Genomic DNA, 11,407 nt, shown 5'->3' with positions numbered 1-11,407 from the left:
GGGTTGCCCATGAGGAAAAAGCGTAGAAGGGAGAGGCAAAAAGCGTGAAGAATTGGAAAAGCTGACAATAATACAGATAAAGAGAGATGTGTTTGGAGTAGAAAAAAGAGGGGGTTTTAATTTGAAAGAAACCGTGTACCTCATTAGCCAGTTCAGGGCTGCACACAGGAATAAGCCGAGAGTACTCATTGCAACGAGTTTTTGAGCCTAGAGCCACTTACTTTCTTCGCTTGGCTGGAGGAGTATTAGGAGTGATACTGATTGATGCCTCAAAACATTATCTATAGGAAAAATGACAATTCAGCTCAAAAATTAAAGTTAGTTAAATCTTTTGAATTTAGTTAATTACAAAGAAATTCCTTAAAAGCTAAACATTGGCATGCATCTTTAACGCATAATAAATGACAAAATTGTCTCTCTATTGCTTGAAAAGTTTAGTATCATATATTATTTTTGCCATCTTGTGATTATTTACATTTTCTTCTTTACAGGTTATGAGTTAAACTTCAACTTCAAAATTTAGAGTCCATTTTTTTTCCATAGATTTTCATGTTTTATTAATGACACTTAAAATCTCATATAACTTCTCTACATTTAATTACATATTCAGACTTAATCCAAGACGGCAAGGCCACCGAGAGATCTGTGATATATAATCAAAATTAAAATTCAATAATTAGCCACCTTTGTGATGGGTTGTACAAAGTATGAAGCCAGTCAAATTCAAAATGAATAAGAACAAATGGATAGCAACATGTGAACTTCTCATAGAACCAAAAAGTGTTTTGGGGGAAGGAGTGGTGTGGGTGCGGGGAGACGAGAGACAGGTGTTGACTCTCTTGCTATCCATAATAATTTCTCTTTCATCGCTTCTCAAATTGAATTCAGAAACTCATATTCGCCGCTAAGAACAGAGCAATCCGCATCTCATGTTCCTCACTGCTTAGAGTCCAACGAAATTTTGGCACTTCTTCATCATCGGCTTTGAGTTACCCCTTTCTTTCAGTAACAGTCATGACAACAACACCACAAGCGATAACATGCAAAGGTATCATATCAGTGTTATATTCTATTCTTGCAGTTTCAATTTCCACAGTGGATTGCTTTATTTCTGCAATTTCGTTGAGTCGATCGAGACGATGACGGAGGTTGGCCGATTCTGGAACCGGAAATGCTTGCAGGTGCCGTGTGGTGGGGCGGCGGAGAAAACGATGTGGCGGTGGAAGACATACAAGTGGATCCTCCGAAGCCAACCGAAGTTCGGGTCAAGATGCTCCGTGCCAGTGTCTGCCACACCGACATCCTAAGGGCCAGAGGACATCCAGTCGTAAAACTCTCTTCCTATTTTCTTTCGTTCCACAAATACACGTTTATGCACTGTACTTTTTGAAGCTATAAAAGCGTGGTCATAGTCTCATTGAGCTGGAAAATAGGTACGCTGGCCTACATATTCTCTCGCCTAGAAATTCTTTTTCCCTAAAATCAACTATTTTTTGTTATCGATTGGATTCAGCCATGAAGTATAGATTAAAATGTTCTACAATTTAAAATAAGAAATATAAATTATAATTTTAAAGTATAAACATTTGTTTAGAAGTTTAAATTTAATCAAAAAATATAAAATTGGACAATTTTTTCAGGTTGATATAAATAGGGGCTCAAACAAATAGGTGAAGCATCTTTTTTCTGAACATAAAAAGACAAATTCAGAAACCTTTATATATATATATATCCTAATTTTCAAAACCCTACTTCAAAAAAACTTTTGGCCAAAAAAAAAAGCTTTAAAAAGGCCGCTCAATGCCTTGGCATGTATTCCCAAGAATCCCAACTCTACTTGCTCTGACAATCTTCATACCAACTCACAAGAACTTTTTGATATGTATTTATATGTTAAAAAAAGAAATACACATTTCATCTCCACAAGATCTGATTTGGTCATGAGAAACCTGGAACATGGTTGATGACTTCAGGCTTGAAGCGTCTTGGATATCTCTGAAATTTTAGTTTCCGATTTTATGTTAATACCTTCAATATCTTCAATGTTCGGACATAAATAACTATATACCAGTTACCTCATCAAAGTTAATACTCTGATTTTTATGTGCAGCCTCTGTTTCCCCGAGTATTAGGGCATGAAGGAGTAGGGTAAGCTGCCTATAGTGTGTGGGTGTGGGTGTGTGTGTGTGTGTGTGTGTGTATCTATATCGGACTCTGTGTAATGCATGGAACCCAATCTGATCTAGTTTCCATTAAAACTTGACACATGTCCGAAGTTAGATACATGCTCAAGATGATGATGCATCTGACCAGCCATTTTTGAACATTTTGCAGTGTTGTTGAGAGCATTGGGGGGAAAGTAACAGATCTAGAAGTAGGCGATGTTGTGATTCCCACATGTATTGGTGAATGTCAAGAATGTGAGAACTGCATTTCAAGGGAATCAAATCTATGCCTGAAATATCCTTTGACGTTAAGTGGCTTGATGCTGGATAACACGTCTAGAATGTCCATAAGAGGTCAAAAGATATACCAACTTTTTAGTTGCTCCACATTTGCAGAGTACATGGTTACTGAAGCAAATTACCTTGTCAAAGTTGATCCCAACATTGACCTGGCTCATGCTAGCTTCATCTCTTGTGGGTTCTCAACTGGTTTTGGGGCTGTTTGGAAGGAAGCCAAGGTTGAAAGTGGATCATCTGTGGCTGTATTTGGTCTTGGAGGTGTTGGATTAGGGGTATGCATCTTTGTTTTTTTCGTTGGTTATAGATAAATTCTTCTTCGGATCATTTCTCTTAGGTAGTGTTAGGATTGGTGGATTTAAATTTAAAATTTAAAGTTCATATATTTAAAATTATTTGTTTGAATAGGCCATGAGGTTTACCTGAAGGTAAGGAGGGATAACACCTCAAACGATAGGAATTCAAAACACTCGATATTGAGACCAATATGCTGCAGAGGTTCTTAAGATCTCGACTGTTAGGGAGAGGGAATAGTTTGACTTTGACTTCAAGGCATGGACATGATTGTAACATCCCCGCTTGGCACCCTAGAGGGATGCTTTCCTTTATAAAAAATTGTGACTTCAAAGATAAAAAAAAAAAAAGGTAGGTGGGAAATGAAAATGGAAAGAGATGAAAGGATTGGAGTAGCTAACATTTCAAATAACTATAATTTAGGAAGAATTTGGAATTACAATAAAATATGAATTTTTAATTTTTATGGCTTCAGATGATGGATTAAGTTTAAATCCAAAACTCTTTGCATCCAAACACAGCATTAATTTCCCCTTCCCATGTCTTAGATTAGAACAAAGATCTTATGTTGTGTTCTAAAACTTTGGCGTGATTCACTAATTGGTTTCATTCAAGGCATTTGTCTACAATGAAATGTAGGCTATAAGTGCAGCCAGAATGATGGGGTCAACTAAGATAATTGGGATTGACAAAAATGAGATGAAGAGAGCAAAAGGAGAAGCTTTTGGAATGACAGATTTTGTGGATCCTGGTGCTTCTGATAAGCCAGTTTCAGAGTTGGTCAAGGAATTAAGTGGTGGAATGGGTGTGGATTATTCCTTTGAGTGCACTGGAGTTGCCCCTTTGCTTTCTCAGGCCTTTCAAGCCACAAAATTGGTATATTTTCATTTCATCAAGCATTAATTTTTGGTCATCACAGTGATTAGTATTTTTTAAATTTTCTGCAGACTATCTCATTCTTTGATCATCGTCAGTCTTCAAAGCATGCTCTCCTGCAGTAATATGGTGTATTTATAATTGGAAAAAGGGCATTTCAAGTAAGAAGATTAATTATAATTAAAGATCATGAAATTTTGAAATTTTAAAAATAAAGTATGGTCCTTGGTTGGAATTAAAACTTCTTAAGTGAATTTTATCAGTTCATATTTTCAGTATTTGTATTCTACAATTTTATTGCTTATCTTTAACACATTCAGTACTCAATTCTTCAATATTTCAACAGTCATCTTAAATGCTCTCAATACTTATATTTGATTCTTTTAGTACTAAAAACTTCTAAGATGACTACTACTGAAAAAATTGAAAAATTGAGTACTAAAAATATGAAATACTAGTACTGAGAAAAATTAACTCAATTTTTTTAATCCCAGCCAAAGATTGTGACCCTTATATGAAATTTCAAAATTTTAATCTCCTTAAATGTAATTAATGGTTTTAGGGGTTTTTAAATGTTATGTCCCTTCGTAATACTTTATTTAAAAAAAAAAAAAACTATCAGGAATCGAGCTCAAGTGTTTTTTGAGAGAGATGCCATCTCTTTTGCTTTATGTCATGGCTCTTTCTTTTCCTCACTTTTGTCAACTACTCCCTTTAATTTTATTTATAAGTCATGTTTAATATATTTTATTAGAATTTAAAAAAATTTAAATCTCATTAACTATATCTTAAAGTTCAATATGTTTTTATCTCTATCTCTAATAAGGACAAAAAAAATTATTTTTAATAATTTGTCATAACATTTAATAAAGGCACCAAGGTAAAGATGAGTATAAAAAATAATAAAGTGTTATATAAATATAATTAAAATTAATCTTTTTTCTTTATTCTATAAATAGGATTAAATGAGTAGATGTTTTGATTCCTAGTGGTATACTTTGTGTTATACAGGGAAAAGGAAAGACAATAGCAGTAGGTGCAGTAACTGAACAATTTGTGCACATCGACTTTGTCTCTCTCATTCTTGGGAGAACTTTAAAAGGTTCAATATTTGGAGGATTAAAACCCAAATCTCACCTCCCTTTCTTAGCTGACAAATGCTTGAAAAAGGTAAGCAAGTGTATATATAATTATATGCAGCCACACTCACTTTTTGGTGAGAAAAATGTGAAATAATAGTAATTGTCTTTGTTCTTGTTTATAGGCGTTTCCTCTTGACCAACTTCTTACCCACGAGGTGTCACTGGTAGATATAAGCAAAGCTTTGGAGCTGCTAAAACAACCAGACTGTGTTAAAGTTGTTATTAGGATATGAACATGTTGTATCATATATATCAGAATAAAAAATGCAGAGTCGCATTATTTATAAATTGATAATAACGTGACTCATTCTTGCAAGTGTGCCAAGCAACTTTAAATTTTGTGTTATTTGTGACTTTAATTTGTGCTTGAGATTTTCTGGAAAGTTATCGATTCTTGTAACCTAATTTCAATCAAATAACTTGTTAAGTTATCAAGGTGCTGAACTTAATTATTTCAAAAATTTGTGAGAGAGAGAATATTTCTAAAGATGTAAGGGTAAATTAAAAAAAAATCTGTTTCAAAGAACATCAATAATTTAACTATACTTCATTAAATTGATTCCAATGAAATAATTAGGAGTGGCTTATATATTTATATAAAAGATCAGATGGAGTCTTTAAGCACACAAATAATATTAATTTTATGATCATAGACAATCTACATTGGGTAGTGCCAACAATCTTGTAATTTTAACTTGTGCAATGAACATCATACTTGTCCGTATGCATTAATTCCATAGCATTTGTAATATATATATTATATTGAGTGAAAGAAAATTCCATTCAAAGCAAACTGTACACCAGATGAATCTAGGTGTTAAAAAGCCAGATGCCAAAAAATTCAGCAGGGACCAAAGAGACTAATAAAATTTACAAAAAATAGTTAATATCATGTAACCAATGTATGAGCATGGTAAGACTTCATTGACATATGATTAAAGACATTATGAGATTAATTACTGAACAGCCTTCGATTTCTTGATTCCCATAGTTTCAGCACAATAGTCTTTGCAATCCTTTTTTTTTTTTTTTTTCAAATGCTTGCATGCACCCACCTGGCTAAATGCTCCTCACTTCTCAGATCTTTTTAATTTTTATATTACGGTGCACCAGCGGCACACAATCAAAATCCATCTTTGTTGAGTCTTCCCAGGTGGTCCCCACCGGGTTTGCTTAATTAGTGCAAGATTTATCTGTTTCTCTTGGAAGTTTATCACGGAAACTTTATTCTGCTGCATGGTTTTGGCCGTATTTCAGACAAGTTTGAAATTTTCATACAGAAATTATTAACGGTGGAAATTCACTGTCCATAGGATTATGATACATGGCACATTGTACAGGAGGTCTACATCATCTTTATCCAAACGATTGTGTAATCCCAATGCAACTATTCAAGAGAAACATAAATATGCTATGTAGTCCCATTCATATTACCGAGACCTAACCAAACGCCATGAAATATTCGTAAAATGCATGAGAATTACATATCATCCCGATGCAAGGAAATGAACTAAACAGGGCATATAAGATTCATCAAAGAACAACCTTCGATTTCTTGATTCCGACAGTGTCCAACACAATAGCATTTGTAATCTTTTTTGAAAGAGAATAACTGCAAACATAAGTAAAAAGCTTCATGTTTCCCAGGAACGCCTGTACCAACAAGACTAAATGCTTCTCACTACTTAAAATGCTATTGTAAATAGGATCAATCTGATCACTTCACCAGTAAAATGTTGAATAAATACCGATTTAGTAAAATATTTTGCTCCCCTTGATCATATTTGACTATAATTTTAATAATTAACTCACCACTATCTTAAATTGAAGACTGATTTTCAGTACCCTTCTTCTCAGCTCTCTTATATTAAGGTGCACGAGCGCCACACAATCAAAATCCTTACGTGACTCCCTCCCAAGTGGCCCCTCCCGGGAGCAAGGTGTGATCCGATGTCCGTATGTCGCAAAATAAATACAGGAATTTATGGTGTCATCTGCTTCATTTATTTATTACAGAAACAGCGAGTATGGCTCCAACAACACCGCAAATCATTACATGCAAAGGTACTCTTTCTTCTTCCTCTTCTTATTTGGAGCTTGAAATGGCACAATAGAATGCTTGATTTCTGCAATATGGTTGAGCTGAGACTGAAGAAGCTCGGCGGATTTGGGAATCGGAAATGCAGGTGCTGTGTGGTGGGGCGGCGGAGAAAACGATGTGAGGGTGGAAGACATACAAGTCGATCCTCCCAAAGCGACCGAAGTTCGAGTGAAGGTGCTCTGTGCTAGCATCTGCCACACCGACATCGTTTGGGCCAGAGGATTTCCCATCGTAACTTTCTCCTTATTTTATTCCTCTCTTCAATTCCATCTCCAAAACATTTGGGTTAGTCGCAACTAGAAAGGGGAAACTAGGGGTGATCTTTTTCTTTTAATATGTTTTTTTTTGGGTTAAAAGTATCTCAATAATTAATCGAAAATGATTCAAAGAAAAGTTCACTGAGCGTGTCCAGGAATCCATGGCTTTATAGATTAATGTAAAGTCAAGTAAAAATTTTGATTGCTCCAAAAGAAGGCAAATTTAGAACCTACGAGACAACCTTAGCTTTACAGACACATGAGAGGAAGACAAGAGGATGAGAAATTAGAAGACGGTGAGTCCGGTATTATTGACCTCTCATAAGGCACGATGTTCAACGTGCCAGAGACCGATTTAGTAAATAATTAAAATATTAATTCTTAATTAATTTAATTATCATCTCATAAGCTCTTTAATTTAATCAGCTTTGTGCCAGGAAAAAAACTGATAACTAAAAAGTTGTAGGTTAAGTTTCTATCCAAATAAGTTTACTTGTACAGCTCTTTTATCAAGGTCGACATGAAATAATATAAGGTAAACCTTTTCAAGGTTAGATAACTAATTAGTGCAAATTCATAACATATACTACCTTTATTAAAGAATATGAGGTATTTTTTAAGGGATTGGAAGTTAATTTTTTTTTAACATTTTAAGGTGTAATTAATATGTATTTTTTAAAGTACCCCTAATAAATATATTATTTTGTATTTATTTTAAAGTAAAACCCCTTATTAAATAGAGATAAATATGAAAAGATGGTGTTAGTTTAAAAATAACTAACTACTTTATTTGAGAAGTGAGATCTGATTAATTGAGGGAGTATAAAATTAATCCAACATTCTTTTTGTATGCTAGTTGGTTGATGCAGATTCATTGAAGAATTGAGGAAGATTTGGGCAAGAAATTGAAAGTATGGGTGATATATTAGGTAAAGAAAAGCGAATGCCTATTCCAAGGGGCACAAGAGAGAAAGGAGAGAACATATGTAAAGGGGGAGGTGATATGCATTTCGTACAAAGTCACTCTTGTGATGCATAATTACATTAATATATATACGATCTAAATTAGATAATATTTCGAAACCATTAGAAGATTGGATCTGTATCCTCTGCTAGCTAGTGAATGTAGTAAAACGCATATTTAGAGAGAGAGAGAGAAATAGAAAATGAGGAGTTGGTGAAGAGAGAAAAAGTTGACACCATATTTTCACTTTTTGTAGCATTGTTTCTACTAAATATGTGGTGCACTGCTCATGATCTTAAAAGATTACATGCTTAAATCAACAAACGAAATAGAAATCAAGAGTTTGCTGAGATTTATAAATCATTCCAGGTAATCTACAAGTCTTACATCATAATTCGCAATTAAATACCCATAAAAGTCTTTAACCACTGACCATAGCCTTCATATCTTTATCCCATTTGCCATCTCGAGCATGTTAAACTTTTACGGTAATAAAAGATACTGAGATGTAATATATCAAAGAAAAAGAAGTTAATGAGTTTATCAAAGGTGAGGAGGTTCTCATTGTTTCTCACTTGTTTAAGAAACCAACAATGTGAAAGTTAACACTTCGATTTTTTGTGCAGCCTTTGGCTCCTCGAGTATTAGGGCATGAAGGAGTTGGGTAAGTAGCAAATTCCCATACTAACTTCACTTCTAAATTTAACTTTATGCGCAAGCTGATGGTGTATGACCTTCCAAAGTTGATCATATTGCAGCATTGTCGAGAGCATTGGGGAGAAAGTAACAGATCTAAAAGTAGGCGATGTTGTGATTCCCACATATGTTGGTGAATGTCAAGAATGTGAGAACTGCATTTCAAGGGAATCCAACTTTTGCCTGAAATACCCTATGAGAATAAATGGTCTAATGATGGATAACACATCAAGGATGTCCATAAGGGATCAAAAGATATTCCATCTCTTTAGTTGTTCTACATTTGCAGAGTACATGGTCACTGAAACAAACTACCTTGTCAAAGTTGATCCGGATATCGACCCGGCCAATGCTAGCTTCATCTCTTGTGGGTTCTCAACTGGTTTTGGAGCTGTTTGGAAGGAAGCCAAGGTTGAAAGTGGATCATCTGTCGCTGTTTTTGGCCTCGGTGCTGTTGGATTAGGGGTATGCTTTATTTTATCTTGAGAATGCTTTTATTTTAGTCTCTGACAGATGAAGTCTTCTGCAGATTATTTTTTCAGTTCAGTCTTTCAATCATTAAAGTGACTGTGGTTTCACCCTCGCTTCTTATTTTTATTTAAAATTTAAGGTCAAACCTGATAGTCTGTGAATTTGATCAGATTTCAGCTCATCATTTGAGTCAAATTTGTCATGTGATAAAGTTTAACGTGAGTAAACTGTCAACTTTGTGGCAAATTGTAGAAATCAAAATAGAACTCTACCAAATTGTTAGAATTTTGTCCAATACTTTTTTTTTTTTTTCGATTTTCTCTTAAGCTTAGCATGCAGGCTGGTTTCATCTAAGGCATGTTTCTGCAATGAAATGTAGGCTATAAGCGCAGCCAAAATAATGGGGGCAACTAAGATAATTGGGATTGACAAAAATGAGATGAAGAAAGTAAAAGGAGAAGCTTTTGGAATGACAGATTTTATCAATCCTGATGCATCTGACAAACCATCTTCAGAGTTGGTGAAGGAATTGAGTGGTGGAATGGGTGTGGATTATTCCTTTGAGTGCACTGGAGTTATCCCCTTGGTTTCTCAAGCCCTGCAAGCCACAAAATTGGTATTTTTCAATTCATAAAAACAATTCTATGTTTCATTTTGGGTGATAAGAGTGAAGAGTATTTCTAGATTTTAGGCAGACTAAATCTCATTCTTTAATTGTCTTGAGGGCACACTCTGTAGCATTAATCTGTTGCATTTAGAGTTTCATATCCGAAGACTTCTTAGAGGAATTAAGCTCAAGTTGTTTTGGGGAGTCTCTGTTTTTATCAACTGAAACATGCGTTTCAATCGAGCAATTTGTGGACCATTATGTTATGGCCTTTTTCTTTTCTTTTTTTTTTTTAAAAAAAACTAATATTTGATTTTTATAATTTTGATATAGTTAAAATTTAACTCTTGAATTTTGACTTACATCTCAGTCGCTGTAGTTTTTTCTATTTAAATTGTTGGTTCTTGCATTTTAGAAAATAAAATTGTAAAAATAAAGTTATTATCAAAACTTAGAAAATGTTTTGAATGGATTGGATTGTATCGAGTTAAAATTTAAGATTTAAGTTACAACTAAATCAGACTATAAAGATTGAGTTGAATTGAGTTAAAATTAATGGATTAAGTTGCAATTGAGTCAAAAATAAAAAAAAAATCAAATGATTAATTTCCCTTCTCTTTTTTGGGGTTTTGAAGTGGACGGATTAATTCTGTTACTTTTTATGTATAGGGAAAGGGAAAGACAATAGCAATTGGTTCAGTAACTGAAGAATTTGTGCCCATCAACTTTCGTTCTATCTTACTTGGGCGAACTTTAAAAGGTTCCCTTTTTGGAGGACTAAAGCCCCAATCTGACCTGCCTTTCATAATTGACAAATGCCTCAAGAAGGTTAGCTTTTTTACACTACTTAGTATTTACTGATCAAATCTGTAATTTGATTGACTGTTTTCCTATTTACAGGAGTTCCCTCTTCGTGAACTGCTAACTCATGAAGTGCCCTTGACAGATATAGACAAAGCTTTGGAGCTATTAGGAAAACCAGATTGTATCAAAGTTGTCATTAGGATGTGAATATGATGTTGTTGTAAATTGTTTGCAAGTCTCCCAGCAAATTGCCTGTCCTTGTATCGTGGTTTTCAGGTTTTAATCCAGCAGAACTTCGGATGATTAGCTATAAAGTTTTAATCAATCCTTTCCAATAATAACAATAATAGCTCAATTTATAACACTTGCGTTAATTAACGTTGGCAATCTTTTTCCTCGTTGTTCATGAAAAATCAATATTCCAAAGATAAGTGGTGTCATATAATTTACATATTTTGTTATGCTCCATTAACATTTGGCCTCTATTTAAAAATCCAAATTCATCTATCCCCCAATCTTAATGGATATTCTTCCAATCTAAAACTAACAATATTTAGAAAGATAAGTCAAGAAAAAAAGCCAAGAGACTGCTGACCCCAACTAAAAGAATATTAATGAAAGACTCTTAAAAAAATTAATATTTAATAAAGATTTGGTTGATACTTTGCAGGCCTTTTCTTTTTAATAATTAATGTGTACTAGTCAAAAGTTTTTTTTTAAAATTAAGTTGTGT

General features: G+C 34.0%; 2 protein-coding genes across 3 annotated transcripts; both read left to right on the top strand.

The window, feature by feature from the left end:
• The first annotated feature begins 755 nt into the window (after positions 1-755).
• LOC129297670 (8-hydroxygeraniol oxidoreductase-like) lies at positions 756-5,209 on the top strand. 2 transcript variants are annotated; one of them, XM_054936023.1, is made up of 7 exons: positions 756-1,048; positions 1,182-1,327; positions 2,111-2,148; positions 2,335-2,737; positions 3,396-3,632; positions 3,704-3,793; positions 4,644-4,784. In XM_054936023.1, exons 1-6 carry the CDS (start codon positions 1,015-1,017, stop codon positions 3,755-3,757), a joined length of 912 nt encoding a protein of 303 aa, XP_054791998.1. In that variant the 5' UTR covers positions 756-1,014; the 3' UTR covers positions 3,758-3,793; positions 4,644-4,784. The 2 variants fall into 2 exon arrangements, with proteins under 2 accessions (XP_054791998.1, XP_054791993.1); XM_054936018.1 differs by lacking the exon at positions 3,704-3,793 and adding an exon at positions 4,897-5,209 and having other exon boundaries at positions 758-1,048; positions 4,644-4,802.
• A 1,469-nt stretch (positions 5,210-6,678) lies between these two features.
• On the top strand, positions 6,679-11,036 carry LOC129302166 (8-hydroxygeraniol oxidoreductase-like). Its single transcript, XM_054940847.1, has 7 exons — positions 6,679-6,838; positions 6,961-7,106; positions 8,723-8,760; positions 8,855-9,257; positions 9,643-9,879; positions 10,540-10,698; positions 10,771-11,036. The coding sequence occupies exons 1-7, from the start codon at positions 6,733-6,735 to the stop codon at positions 10,879-10,881; spliced, it is 1,200 nt and encodes a 399-aa protein (XP_054796822.1). The 5' UTR covers positions 6,679-6,732; the 3' UTR covers positions 10,882-11,036.
• The last annotated feature ends 371 nt before the right edge of the window (positions 11,037-11,407 follow it).

Source organism: Prosopis cineraria, unplaced genomic scaffold, assembly GCF_029017545.1.
Source record: "Prosopis cineraria cultivar Desert tree isolate PC_DT_omini unplaced genomic scaffold, ASM2901754v1 PC2, whole genome shotgun sequence".
Lineage (NCBI taxonomy): Eukaryota > Viridiplantae > Streptophyta > Magnoliopsida > Fabales > Fabaceae > Prosopis > Prosopis cineraria.
The sequence above is the reverse complement of the archived record's forward strand: the minus strand, read 5'-3'. Positions and strand labels throughout refer to the sequence as shown.